Below are 15,864 nucleotides of genomic sequence, written 5' to 3' on the forward strand. Positions count from 1 at the left end.
TTAAATCAGGGCTTAACACATTACTATTTACTGCAGCTTACCAGTGAATCAGATATGTAATTTATTGTTAGGATAATCTGTAGCTATTGTTTTTATATTTGTCTGCTGTTGCTTTTGCTTTGCTTTTTTTGCTGCACTGTTTTTAACTATTTATTGTCTTGCTTTTAGCTTTTGTTTTTAATGATCTCAAACACAATTTTATTGTTCCTTTCATGTTTTATTTTATTTTTTTTACTTTTTTCTCTTGTAAAGCACATTGAATTGCCTTGTGTATAAATGGTGCTATATAAATAAAATTGCCTTGCCTTGCCTTGCCTTCAAGAAGGAATGAAAGATTGAGGCTGTGTTTGCACAGTCAAATAACTCCACCACCAGTGAAAAACTTTTAAAAAATCCTATTTTGATGCAAAGAAGTGAAATGACAGACAACTCCAGCCATTTCACTTTTCCATATGTTAAAGTGATAAACAACGTCCTGAGGGATGTCAATCTTAATATGCATGTCTGCATGTAAATGGGAATATTAGTATAGCATTCATATTCATTAGCCAGGAATATATGTAGGAAAAAACTGAATATTTTGAGCATGTAAACACAGTAAGTGTCACACCTAGCAACAAATTAGTGAGTTTTGGGGCAGAACTTAATTCCATTTTCTTAAAGAGAGTCACCAGTATGTTTCAGTGAATGTGCTCTCATGTGGCTGTGGCTCTCTGGACTGACTGTGTTCAGTGAGAGGAGGAGAGCAGCATGTTCAGTCAACCAATCATCAGCCAGACAGAAACGCGACTAAACTGTGAATGTGCATGTCCAATTACTGCTCCCCATTGTTTGTATGGGGAACTCCTTCTCTCTTGTTTTTGTTTGAGATGTATAATTTGACTATTGAAGTTGAGTTTTTTCTCAAAAAAAGGTCACAAGAGTCAGTTTATCCCAGTGTCTGGATCCAACTAAAGCCCGGTTAAGACCAAAGAGTCACAACAAGACAAAACTGTTTAGAACGTTGCAGAGAAAAGTTGCAGCAGTGTGAACTCAAGACCCGACTCAAGCCGGCTGATGGCGTCACCTGCAACTCAGCTGGTCAAATCTCCGGTCAAAGCTCATGACCTGTTTCAACAGCCAGTCGGCTTGTAGTGAAGTCTGCTGGTCGAATCAAAACAGCCGCTGACTGCATATTTGCTTGCTGTGACAGGTGCTCCGTACCTACTGAGCCCTCTGTTTCTGTCCACTGGTATTTTACATTATTGTGGCGTATTTATAATGAATACAGGCCATCTGATGCTTGTTTTGTTTATGTTTATTGCTGTTTCATCACTACTACAAATGCAACTGTAGCCTGTATCTTACCATCACTATCCTCATTCATATTTAAAGAAGCTACAAACTATTCAGGCACAAAATAAGCTTGAAAAGCTGGAAATCAGAGCAGAAGTACAGAGAGTTGTTGCATAGAGATGATGACCATGTCATCTAGTTGCATTGGTGTGAACCTGCAGGTTTTAGAACGTTGCAGAACAGCGCATAGCAAGTAATTGCCTGTTTCAAGTCATCTCATCCTGAGTCTTCGGTCTGAGCTGGGCTTTACACTTGAGTTCCACAGTCTGCGCATCAGTTTTCATAAACAGTCACTGATCGGGAAGGTTGTGACAAAGGGATGGTTGTAACACCACTGCTTTCACCAAGACGGGATGACCTAAGAGTCAGATAATACATTTAATGCATGACCACTTCCTTTGTGGTCTTGCATGTGAAATTGCACAGCTGTGTGAAGAGGTGAGCATATGATACAGCCAATACACTGATCTAAAAGTATGACAGTAATTTTTTGGACTGATTAGTAGTGATACAGTTGAAGTTAGAATTTTACAACTTGTATTAAATTCAGACAGCATAAGTAAAACGTGAGGTATTTCATTGGGCTTGTTGTAACACCTTTTTAAAAAGTGTTACAAGAAACCCCAATTACAACTAAACACATTGTATCTACCTATCTCACTGCTTTTTTTTTTTTTAGCATGCCAGCAGAGTTGGTGAGAAAAACTGATGTACTGATGTACTAAAATCAGCATTGGATAAGGTGAGGCAGGGAGAGACAGTGAGGTCTGTCCCCAAAGAATACTCTATCTGCCAGGTGACATTAGCAAGCTTGACAGGTGTTGCAACAGTAACAAGGGAGGTGGAGCTTAGCAAAGTGTCAGCTAGGTTACATAACAATACATATACATTCGGAGAGCCAATGGCTGTTCTGTCAACGTGTCAAACTGTTGTGCAAGTCTGTCAGTTGGCTTGATCCGGGTGTGAAGCTCACCTGTCTCCAGCTATTGCCAGCGTCAGATGATATGTACATGCCAACGTTGTTGTACGACAGCTCTGCTCCAATATTTCCTGCAGTGGAAATGCCAACAGAATATGTAACACAACAAAACTGCAGATCACACAGATAAAGGGCCATGTGTTTTAAATACATTCTGCCAATCACACAACGTCTGTGATTAATCCATTCCTCTGGCTCGAGTCCCAGACCAGCGTTCTGTCTCCTATTCATGTGAATAATACAGAGGAGACCCCAGGGTTAATTCTTATGGATGCCTGCATCATTCAGGCAACATAATGTGAGATGTGGAGGAGGGCGGGTGCCTACTTCGCTCTGGCAGTTTGCAGTGTTACAACACAATGCCTCCAAAGCTTTTTCCCTGCGAGTGTGCAGCGAGTGAACTGACTTCTGCCGTTGATCTGCTCTACTATCTTGGCCTCGGCTCAGTAAATAGGCATGTGTTTGATCTGGATGGTGTTTGTCATGTTGGTGAGATGATCTCTGCACCAGCTGACGTCTTAAAAGGCGCAGCGGGCAAAGTGAATCACGGTGCCAAAGCAAAGGCTCGGCCAGCAACACACAGACACACAAAGACACACTGTGCAAGCACAGAAGCCGAGATGTATGTTTATTCAGCATTCTCACACACCAAAGACAAAACAGACGGATCCAAAGACAAACACACACTCACGCATGAACATACACACACACACACACACACACAGAGCAAAAGGCAGACTTCTTTCTGCTAACACCGCCATTGGTGCTAACACATCTATTTTGTCTTAACTTATCTCTCTTTCTTTGCCTCAACTCTTTTAAATGCTCTTACACTCGCAGGCACACAGACACCGCCTTTTCTCACATATGCATAATTGGCTGCGTGATGTGACATCAAAACAGATGGACATGTGAGCCACACCATATTTGCTTGTGGAAGAAGTGGAGATCCTGCAGTGCAGTGTGCCCAGTGAAGCTCAAAGAATCACTGAGATAGACGTTTAAGGGGGAGGACACAGAGGGGTCATATCAGTGCTGCATTAAATAGTCTACCTGACTGGAAGGATCACAGTGCAACTCTTCATCCATATTACCTTACTTTCATCATTTCAAATAGAAGTCTGTGCTCAGAATAATATGTTTGTTTTTTCCCAAAAGAAGAAATTAATCACAAACAAGTTGCTGTAGCATAAATAAGTATCATTCTACAATTTATCAAAGTGGGTTTACTTTGCGTTTGTGTTGAGTGTTTTGTCTTACCCGTGGCGACTATGATCCCTGGTGCAGAGCTCTTGGTGGAGATAGTTCCAGACAAGTAAGGGTTCTCTGATGTTTGCAGTTGGAGATGGAGTGAGCAGAAAGGCTGCAGGAGAAGAATAAACATGGAAAGTTAAACGGAAAGGAATAGACTGACATGGGTGTCAAAATAGTTTATATTCATGTGAAAGCCCCCTTTACACCTTGCATTATAAGGCATTTTGGGTGATTGGATTGCTGTCAGATAGTGCTTGATCACATTAAGGTACAGGTGCAAATGCACCCAAAACACACTGAGGACTAGAGTTGGATCCATTTAATGTTTTGCCGGTCTGGTCTGGTGTGCGAGCTTAAACCACTGTGCCAAATTCAACTTTATGCATTAAATGGACTACACTAGCGCCTTTCTAGTCTTCCGACCACTCAAAGTGCTTTTACACTACATGTCACATTCACCCATTCACACACACAGTTACATAATGGTGGCCATGGCTACCATACAAGGTGCCACCTGCTACTCAGTACATTCACACACTCTCCACATCAAAGGAACAACCACTGTGAGCAATTTGGGATCTTGACAAAGGATACTTCAATCTGCCGATAAGTGGACGACCTGCTCTATCGCTGATCCACAGCATTAGTAGTACGCAGTATGACAACATGATGACTATTATGTTTAAATGGACTAATGTAGCAGCTAGTGTCAGACAGGCCTTGAGCCGAGCACGTCAATGTGAAGGAGATATAATTCTAGTTGTGGTTGGAGGGGGGACACATGGCGCACGCTGTGTTTGTTTACTAGAAAGTTCATGTGTTTTTTGGGTGACGAGATGAGACATGGTGGAGTTAGTCTCAAGAAAACTAAAACTGCGCCAATATTTTTGACATTTTGGATCTGAAGCCGACTAAAGAGGTGTCCTAACTGCCCACGAGCGACGCCGTGCACCACCGCCGAGCTGAACTTTTGTTGGAAGTCCTGTTTCTATTTTTAGGCTATCTTCATTTTACTACAAATCCTCAATAAGGTTGCAACTGGCTGGAGGGAGATCGCCTAAGAGATAGACATTTCTGTTAAGGTAAGTGACCATAATGCATGTCATTTCCAGTAGGCTATGTAGTACAATATAAAATGTGTGTTTGTGGTTCATAAAAAATCTACAAATGTAGGAAGACAGCAAGTGCTCACACATTTTTAAGTGTCTCCAGTCTTTCCCAAGAACAGTTTATATTTATGAGGTGTGTATACATGATTTAACATAAGTACATTTTTGTCAAACTCAGTGTGGACACAGAGCTCCTATGTAAGGAAATGCAATGCAACACTTGTTTGCTGTTGGGACACTGTGTCATAACGTTCCACTCAGGAGCTGCTGCTGAGTAAAGTGCGCAAAATTCTGGTGGTTGGCTTTGCATTTAACATAATTTGATACTTATTACACCAGCTCACCCTGCTGAGGGTGGATTGTGATCTGATCAGCCAAGCCACCTCTTGAGGTGGTCAGGGACGTATTGTGACCACTGGAACATAGGTGTAAATGCAACTGCATTTTCAATCCACATACAACAACAATGTGGGCAGAAATACATAAAAGCGTACAACTGTCGAGGCAGCAGCAGCAGCAGCTTTCCCTCACCTGATGCACGCTCGTCTCTCTCTCATCTGATGCTGACACTGATCTGATGCTGACAGTACTGCGGTGCTTCCCTCATTTGTAATGTATTCCTGTTGATCACTGTCTTTACAGTCAGGTAGGCCTGTTTTATCCTCATCGACCTTGCTGTTCTTGGTTACAGGCTTTGACGAATATAACAAAGAAAACTATGGACATAGATATTTGTTGGATTTTTTATGCCAATATTGTCTCTGAAAATGCAGACAATATCATGATGTAAAAACAATGTAACTGTATTACTATAATATATATTTTAATTCATTAAAACGATTTATTTTGGAAATTTCTATCATAATAGTTGTTTAAAGGTAGGGCCTGTTTGAGCTGCGTGGTTCTTTGAGCTAGACGGAGCGACTGGATCTCAGTCAGATCTCAGTGTTGACACTGGAGACACATTAATACCAGGTTGGTATTAAAAAATGTAATAAACATATCTTTATACAATCTGGATACAAGACGCATTTTAATGTAAGGTGTAAAGAGGGTCTGTGATGGTGGTGATCTATTATTTCGGATTGTATTTACAGTAAACATGAGATAAATCAATCTTATTCTCACTGTGAAGTTCATAAATGATAGGGTCAGAACAGAACTGTGGAACAAAAACAAAACCATCACAAAACAAGCCAGATTCATTAGTCTCCCAAAGAGAACCAACTGTGCCTTCATACATTTTGCTAATTGCATTTAATCTGTCATTAATACAAAGAGCGATGGAATTTGCATTAAAGTATGAAGCCAAGTCTCTAGGGCATGCACACAACAGAAGACAATTACATTTGTTCACAGAGCAGAAAAAAAACGTGTCTGCTTTCATCTCTGCAGCAGACAGCGTGTCACTGGTGTAAGGACATCAAGGGCAGTGGGACTGAACAGGGTAATCAAAAGGAATCTACGGCAGTAATTAAAATGTCACATGAATGTGCAATCACAGGGAACCTGTAAGCCACACCGCACAGCCCCGAAATCACCTCTTAAACAGCACGAAGTCCTCCTAATGTCTCAAACATGATTCCTCCTAACAGTCACGCTGTTAGTTTTAGTCGCAGGGAGGCTGTCTAATGAGGAACGAGACGCTGTCAACACATGCAGTGTCTCTGGATCTGCCAGTGTAGCACCTGATCTGACTTATTTATGAAGCACAATTTACAATATCCAAAGTATTTATCATTTAAAAACACCTATATTAAACTCCAGCATTGGGTTTGCCACAGTATGTTGCAGTAAAAGGCAAAGCTGACGTTAAAATGTGTCTACTCCTTTTTAGATTGGCTTGTTTTTTCCATGCAGCTTTTTGTGTTTGTGAAGTTATGTATGTGAAGAGGTAAATTGCATTTCAAATTCAGTACCACTTCTTAATAAGGCACCCTACATAGGCTTTTTAATGGCTATTAAATTATTTACTGATGCTTTCTGGAGCAGTTACGGGCCATTAATAAAAACATCTTTCCATTTGCCGATAAGTTAAAAAAAGAAAAATGTTAACGGCTAGTGTGTATCCCATTGTTAATTTATTTTTTTACCAGATGCCCTGCAGCTCTTTCCCAGATGTCAATGGTAGCACAGCTCATATAAGAAAGCACAAGACCTAACATTTTCAGTCCAGACTTCTTATTAATAAGACAAACACAATCCCTGTATATATTTACATAGAAAGGTTCACTCTACACTTCATTTAGTTGTGCATAATATTAGCGTATTTGTCACTCTGTGCCAGACATTGTCACAGCAGGAGCCCAATTGCTTTATTTATATATGTATTTTTGCTACACTACTCATATGCTGCCTTAATGTTCAGGGAATTACAAATGCCACTGACGATACAAAGAAAACATTTCCTACATGTTCTTGCAATAGATGTTTTAGAACAAGGGCAGTATGTGTGCTGTTAAATGGATACTTTGCCCATTTTCAACCAGCTTTGTGTCATAACAATGTGGGCCGTATGTGTAAATGAAATGTGGTAAACTTCTCTCCATCTGACCAGATATGCCGATCTTTCAGTGCTGGCTCTGGAGCTGTAGTTCAAACTACAGATTGTACTTCTACACTTTCATATACCTGCCACCACTGACATGAAAAGTATAGAAGTAGATCAGCAGTGTCTCGCTATTTTCTCTCAAAGGTACACCAAACTCTTATCAAACGGTGCAACTAATCACGACTTTTCTGTTACGGAGTTGCTTATTCCTGGCCTCAAATGTTTTCAGAAACATATTTTAGCTAACTTTTTAACTGTAATTCAACACCATTTGTTAGCAGGCGGCAGTCATATTCTGTGCGTTCCAGTACTCATACCACCATACTATATAGTATGCCAGAAAAAGATTCAGTATGTCAAAATACATAGTATGTCAAATGCAGTATGCCAAAAATACCAGGACGTTCTACTACAATTTTGCATTTTGCAATATGAAAGCCAGCTTGCTTTGCTGACTATTCTGACCCACAATCCTCAGCACAGCTGACGATACGTCACATTGACTGAGCCGCAAAGAGATGACAGCTTTAAAGCTGTTTGACAGCTGTCAGAAGTCACAATGACGGATGACAGCTTATGTAAGTAACTGATGACCAGTCGAACAGTAATAATAGGAATATTGATTGATTAAGTGAACAAAATAATCAGAAATATTACAAACAACAAAAGGAAATGTTTATGAAAATAACAGTGGCACAGTAACTTCGAACTCCGTGAGTGCCGTTTGTTTTATTTCCAAGGTAACGGATATAAAAGCAAGAGGTTTAAAGTTCAGGGCGTAATGTTATGAGACAGTAGTATGTCCCGATTGTGTACATATTGCACGTAGCAGTATGTACTTTCTAAGGGCAGCTGCAGTACCTTCTAAAAGTAAAAAGAAAAAGTATGCATTTTGGAATGCACCCATTGTTTCCTGTGGAAAAACAGCCATGGTCACAATACGTCACCTACCAGCAGAATCGTTTATTGGTCTGGTGTGCCACAGTATATTCTGGTAGTCGTAGGTTTTCTACCTCTTGAGCAAAAGCAAATGCCACAGCTGAGAAACCAAATGGACCAAACCTGGTAACCAATAATCCCTTCTCCCTTCTCAACAAGAGAAGCAGAAGAAGCTTCTGACCCACAGTAAACGCACAGTATCTTACCAGTATGCAGTGAATGTCGTTTCCTTCCAGGTCAGTAGCCGGAGCCTGCAGCAGCCTCCAGTCCCGGCCTTTATTGTAGGTCATGTACGTCTTGACCTGGTTGTCTTGCCTCTTGTTAGCAATCAGCATCCCTTTAATTCCCGCCACCTGACAGACACAGATACATAACACTTAGAATCTCGTCTTTATGCAAACCAGCAAGGTGTGTTTTATATTTACCTCTCCCATAACAGTTTAGTCCTCCACTACAGATGAAAAAGCATACCCAGTGCTCCCATCAGAAAGCGTATTTTGTGTATTGAGGCAGCAATCTTCACAATACAAGCTCAGTTAAATGCAAATGGTGTGCTTATCCTTTCTTGCTGCGGCTGACAGTCTGGCAGACACCATCAGCGGTGTCGGCTGCATTTTCTTATTCTGTGCTAAGTGCTATCTGTAATTATATCCTTACACGTCTCAGTAATCCAGACAGTATAAAATGATGACCGCTGAGAAGTGACACGTTGTCTGTTTTCTCACAGTCAGTCTGAATCTCCCCAAACACACACAAGCGTACATGAGAACACACTCGTACAGACACACGTCTCTCTTCCGTAATCCTCCCTGCTAGTTGAGTCTCAGGTTTTAGACACATCCCTCAACTAAACCAAAGCTTGATATGCAATGGGAAGGACTGAGTCACTCCAAATGGTTGCCATAGTGAGGGGCTCCATTCCCTCCCTGAAGGGAGCATGTCTGCGTAAGTGGCACTAATAGGCAGCACATTTGACATTGTCATAGAAACATGGCGCAGAGGATGGATGCGGCTAACGAGGGTCCTCCCGTCCTTATCCAACCCAACCTGTCAATCACTGCAGTTATTATTTATTGCCTCCACCTCCACTATCACATGTGCATGCACGCACACACACACACACACACACACACACAAACACACACACCTGAACCACTTGTCAACACCAGCATACATTTCTCTCAATCCATCACTCACACCACCCACACTCCACTTTCTTGACAACGAAGTGAAGGACGCAGGCATAGATCTCTATTCTACAGCGGGGATTACTCTTTGCGGTGCAGCATTAAAGGAATACTTCCACAATTTGAGAAATGATTATTTGCCGCCTTTGTGCAGTCACGATTTAAAGCAGTTCTGCCGTTTGCTGCATGCCAAGTGAGTGGAAATGAAAAGAGGATAAAGCATAATGATTGTGCTGCGGCATGTGATTAGAGTCAGTGACGCAGGAGTCATAACTCTGCCCATAAGTAGTTAAAATTCTTTAATACATTTAATAAATCTATATATTTTTTAAACTTTTTTTTCCTCACAGCCCGTTTCGAGGCAGCAGACAATATACAGCAGCTCTGAAACTGTTACTACCGATGGCTCTGAACAACAACATCTCTATTTGCTGCGACTGTATAAAGCACCAGACTCTGTTGACTTAGTCCTATTATCATACAATAGGGATTTCTTAAATAACACAGAAGGTGGGTGACTTGATTGGTCAGCAGTTACTGCGCAGAGAAGCTGTGTGTGACCCTTTGTTTTGCAATTCAGGCAAATCTAAATATAGCTCATATACTGTATATGGAAAATAAAACGCAAATGTTGCAGTTTATTGCATCATCTCACATCAATATGTCAGTAGAAATTTATTTTACTGTAACTGTGAAGCAAATTCCTGTTATCTTTTCTTTTCTACCGTATGTGTGTGCATTGCTTTGGTTTCAGCTTTGGACACGTGTGTGGAATTAGACAAAATTGATCTGGGTATTTCAAAACACCAAGAGGAAGATGAAGTGTGCCAATACACATTGGAATATTTTTATTTTTAATAATGTAATAGCCCTCAATTATCACGGAGCTTTTACTCTTAGCCATCTGTTTGAGTACCTGGAATTAGATTTTTAGGCCACATCCTGCTGAGCATTTTTTTTTTTTTTTTTTACTCTTGGTAATTATTTATTTGCCCCTTATAAATCACCAATGAGTATAAGGGGCTCCAGAAGTGCTCTTGTTGCTGTTCTTTTTTTGTTTCTCTGCAAGGCTGATCACAAGCTGAAGCCCAAGCTGACATCTTTAATTTGCTTTTGTCAATACAACCTTATTTTAAAATTCAAATTCAATTTTTAATACAGAAAAGAGTGGAAACCAGAGAGGATTTCAGAGATTTTCTTTAATAAAAGACCGAACTCATTGATCAATTATCAGGATTGTTCTATTTCTTTATTAACAAGCAAATCCGGTGGGCCACAAACATTGTTAGACGTTGACATTTGGTTAAATTTAGGTTGTGGTGTCTTTAACACGAGTTGAGGAGAGGATTTCCCCTGTGGAAGAATACGACCATAATCATAAGTTTAGTGGCTTATCTAATATTTAGAGACAATAAAAAAATCAGAGTAGTGTCTTGGTTATAATGGGCTTCTTTACCAGGTGATCTGGGTCCTGTTTTTTTTAGTAAGAACGTTGGGTTGGCATGGCCGTTCACATGACCGTCCACATACAGTGGCTTGTTGTCAACCGGGACTGGACAACTGATGGTTAATACACAAATATTAAAATACAGATCATTTCTACATCAATACAACATAGAGACTACAACAAAAGTACATCCTTGGCAAACTGCTGCTCACTATAATGTGGAGTATTAGCATTTTACACTCCAGAATAGAGCTGGGCAGATATCTTCTTAGATTTTGGATATCAGGATATCCTAAGTGTTGTTTCCTGGTTTTAAAGGCTGCATTACAGTAAAGTGATGTCATCTTCTGAACTTTCCAGACTGTTCCAGCTGTTATATCATTTGTCTTTACCCACTCAGTCATTATATCCACATTACTGATGATTTTATATAAAAAATCTCATTGTGTTAATATTCTGTGAAAGTACCTATAGCCAACCCTACAATATGGTTGGAAGGTTGCAATATCAAAATCGAGGGTGACCAAAATTCAATGTCAGGACAAAGTCTAATGCCAATGTCAATTTAAGGTAGAGTACTGGCGACAGACGATGTTTACATTTTGTTGGTTTTGAGTTGTGCTGTTAAATAACCACAATTTAATGTCTTCCAAACCTCTCATGCCAATGTCATGTTGACATGGAACAAAATATAATGTCTTAACGTCCACACAACATGAAATTCTAACATCCTAAGACATATTGGCATCTTGATTTCCATTCCAACCAAAATAACATCTGATGCAAGAGTTTGATTCATTAATTCATTCATTTTCCATAACCGCTTATTTTGTTGGGGGTCGTGGGGGGCCTGGAGCCTATCCCAGCTGACAATGGCCGAGAGGCGGGGTACACCCTGGACAGGTCACCAGACTATAACAAGGCTGTCACATAGAGCCAGACAACCATTCACACTCACATTCACACCTACGGCCATTTTAGAGTCACCAATTAGCCTAACCCACATGTCTTTGGACTGTGGGAGGAAGCCGGAGTACCCGGAGTAAACCCACGCTCCCCCACCCCAGGCTTTGAACCCCTCACCCTGGATTCAAACCAGGAACTCTCTTGCTGTGAGGTGACAATGCTATCCACTGCACCACAGAAGAGTTTAATGTCTTCCTGATGTCAAATTGACAGTCAGTGCCAGCTGTGAAAGAGTTAACTATCCATTTCTGCTCCACTTTGCACCTAAAGCTGCATTATTTGTTGTATTTTTAGGCAACTCGGGGGCAATGGAACTGAAAATGCAGCAAAGGCATATTATAAAGCTGATATGGTGTACATTACCAAAGGGTTGCCTGTTTACCCATAGCACAAACAAAGAAACATTACCATTAATTAGGAGTCGTGTTTGTGTCCACTAGTGATCTGTAGATTGCAGTTATGTCCTCAGGCACTGTGGTAAATCGACAGATCAGGTAGGTCAGGTCATAAAATTATCATTTGGATTAATAGCAAATGGATTGTGTGTGGGTGAAATAATACATCATTAATGAGGAAAATATTAATGTCATTCTCTAAAATGCAGAGCTGCTGTGCTGCAGCAGAGACCCCATTAAGCGAGACACTGAGCATTTATGCACTAGAAACAGCGTAACTTCAATGATTATTTCAGGAGGTTTAGAGCTGTTTCCTCTGTCAAGTGTACAGTTTTTAGTTTTGTTGCTTAAATGTCCACCAATATTTGCTGCAGTGTCAATACTGTGCATGGAAACCTCAGCAATTACTATAAGCAGCTTCTGTAATCATTAAAATAAATGGATAAATGAAACACTCATACATCAATAAAATACATAATTTAAAAAGCAACATAGCCTACAGGGACAGTAAGGGGTAAGTGAAATGTCCATGCAAGTGCAGGTCTCTAAATCAGATGATGGCTGGGTGGTTGATGGATATTTATGCATACACTCCTGTCCAGATGACATCAAATCTCAATCCACAGCACAGAAAACATCCAGCTCTTTAGCTCTTTGTTTGTTGGTGACATTGGTTTGTAAGGTGAGTTTATGTCAAACCGAAACAATGAGCTAAATGATGCTAAAGCCCCGTTTCTACCAAACACTTTCAGTATGGTACTTTTGGAACCAAAAGTAACCCTTCAGACATGGTACCTAGACCCTAGCGTTTCCACCGCAAACAGTGCTCCTAAATGTGGGCAGGGTTGTTGTCACTCACTGCTCTGTCCAGCACTCACTGTATTTCCTCCTTTATCAGTCTGCACCTTGTTTATCATCCACAGAACGAGGCTGCACGCCAACATTTTCAGAACAAAATAGAACAGGCTGCAGTGAGAGTCTCTCTCCATGGGATATTTAAAAATAGTGGGTTGATGTATTTAGTCCTTCTCAGGCAAGCTCAGGGGTTTAGTGTTGCTGAAGCCCTTTTTTTTCTCTGAGTGAGGATTCGAATATATGCAGTTCACATAATCCAGTCGAAACGCTTGTAGTTATTACGAAAAATCATCCAAGTCATGATTTCATCCACAAGATCCAAGTCATCCAGAGAGACAGTCAAAACTAATGGTGTGGTCAAAGTTGACATACTGAAATTTCAGGTGTGCTGATTGATTCATGTCGTCACCTCATACATTGAGTAACATTACAAATTAACGTTCCACCTTAAAAGTCGCCAACAGTCAGCCCAGTGAATTGCATTATTTGTTGTATTTTTAGGCCACTCGGGGGCAATGGAACAAGCTGAAAATGCAGCAAAGGCATATTATAAAGTTGATAAGATGAACAGTGGTTACACGAGCCTCAAAATCAGCTGCAACTCAGTCCTGAGCAGAGTGACCGCTACTGACCAATCAACAGACTGCAATGTTCACAACTCCACCTTTTACTAGGTACCCCAACAGAGGGGGGACCAAAAATGGGGACGGTATGGGATGGTTCCATTGGTACCATCCACAACTTTTCACAGTGGAAACGGAAAGAAAGCGCACCGAACTGAACTGTACCATACTGCTCAGTGGAAATGGGGCCTAAAAGTGGCTAAAGAGGTCTTTAAAGCTGAAGGGACCTACAGACCTGTGTTTTAATTATTATATGAGTGGTTTGGTCACTACAACTGACCCCCCATTTAAATTACACATAGCAATTTGATGTATTGATGCTATTCAAAATACTGACAAGTGCAGCTTTCAAGTTATTCTGTATTTTACAAATTGTCACTGTATATTTCACTTTTAATATTTAAACAGATCTAGACAGACACCACATCAAAAACACTTAACAACTCAAGCTTTTCACTATCATCTGAAAGTACCTCATCCACCAGGTTGATGCTGTTCTGGTGCTAAGCAATTGGTCATTTAAGACTTGCTGATTTCCATGTGATCTAATGAGGAGTAGAGCCCGTGTGTCCATTTCGAAATGTATGGTAGATTAAGACATGTCTACCAATCTAGAAAAAGCACTGCTATTCAGTGAGAAGGAGCATCTGTACTAAACAGCAGGGATTTTGCAGTTATTTAATGTGAAACAATTTAACATTTTACAATTTATCATATGGCTCATTTGTTAGATCACAGCATTGTCGGTTTAAGCCTGCTGGCAGAAAAAAACTGAAAAATAAATAAATCAAAAACAACCATGAAGGGCCACATTATCACGAGTATAAGCATTATCCAGATCATCTAATACTCTTCACTGACAACAATCCACTTCAGGTCTCCAATCAATCATTCAGAGCTGTTTATAGCCAAGGAGAGAAAGAGATGAATGATTCCTAACACAGTGAGCCCGGGCCAATCAGAGCGATAATTGTCGGAGAGCCACCTGCTAAACCACCTCTCAGATTGGAGGGACGTTTAGCGGGTGATGTAGAGCCCTGATGTCAACAGAAAATTAGTTTGCACAACAAAGGCTCATGATTACAGAATTTGCCCTAATCCAATCTGATTGACAATAAAATCATCCTTCTAATTTGGAAGATAATTGTGCAATTTTCTGTGTGGAAATAGCGTAATTGATTTTAGGGAGGAGGATGCAAAGAGAAGAGAAGCTTTGTGGGAAGACACATGACTTCTAAGTAGGAGAACAAAACAACTTTCACTGCTTTTCTGTCTCCCCTCTGCTCTGACTGGAGCTGTGTCTTCTCTCTGGAACATTAGTTCTGTGAAGTGCAGTTTGTCAGGATCTAACAGCAATAAATGGGATGAGTTCCATAGCATATATCTTACCCTGTGTAATGGCTCTGATTTATCAGAGGCAACAGTGTATCATCTATCTCTTGTTTAGGTTCTGATCAAGAACGGAGCTGTGACCGTGTGACAAATGTAATTAAAACGGCTTATCATCGCATGCTGCATGGTGAAATGCCTTTACTGCCGCATGGTAATAGGAGGTGCACACACACTCAGAGCCACACACACATACCACATACTGTGCAGGAGAGGTAATGGCATTGTTAATTACCACACTGCTGCCACTGCTGCTGGCCAATATCTCACTTCCTTCACTCTCAGCCACACCTGCCAGTGTAGGAGTGATAAACTGGGTTCAGTAGGGAGTGGAGAATGAGGGAAATCTACTTCCCTGCTATGAATGCTAATGCAAACACATACAGTAGCTAGCCAGTAAGCTAACAAGGTCATTACAAGTCCAGAGGTGCAAGGCAATGAGCCCCATTAAGCATACTCTTTATACTGCATATGTCTGCTGCCAGGAAGATGGACGACGACAGCTTGTAATGCAAACCTAACCATGTGAGACAAGTAAGTGTAACACAAACTCCAAAGTCTGTGTATGCAAAGCAAACAATACAAACTGGGCAACTGCAGTCACTTTTGTCTTTACCATACATACAGGCTGTATACCGTCTGCCCAGTACCAAACATCAGACAACATCAGCAAATACTTGACCTAGCAGAGCATTCAGCACCTTAAAGCCAGATGTTTCTCTCAGGAAGTAGTGGGTGGAGGGAATATTGGACACAGTGCATTAGGTGCCATAAACATATCTAATGTTATGTTTACTAATGTCCGCTGAATATGTAAGTAGGTGATTGTTTGGTC

At 40.7% G+C, this 15,864-nt stretch overlaps 1 protein-coding gene across 1 annotated transcript in view; it reads right to left on the reverse strand.

The window, feature by feature from the left end:
* Nucleotides 1–15,864, reverse strand: part of sorcs3a (sortilin related VPS10 domain containing receptor 3a) — a 324,139-nt gene that overhangs the window by 74,789 nt on the left and 233,486 nt on the right. Inside the window, exons 10-12 of the mRNA XM_033623946.2 lie at nt 8,374–8,520; nt 3,575–3,677; nt 2,309–2,385 (exon numbers count right to left, since the gene is read on the reverse strand). Coding sequence (XP_033479837.2) covers nt 2,309–2,385; nt 3,575–3,677; nt 8,374–8,520 — 327 coding nt within the window. The remainder of the gene's footprint in view (nt 1–2,308; nt 2,386–3,574; nt 3,678–8,373; nt 8,521–15,864) is intronic.

This window comes from Epinephelus lanceolatus, chromosome 3 (assembly GCF_041903045.1).
Source record: "Epinephelus lanceolatus isolate andai-2023 chromosome 3, ASM4190304v1, whole genome shotgun sequence".
NCBI lineage: Eukaryota > Metazoa > Chordata > Actinopteri > Perciformes > Serranidae > Epinephelus > Epinephelus lanceolatus.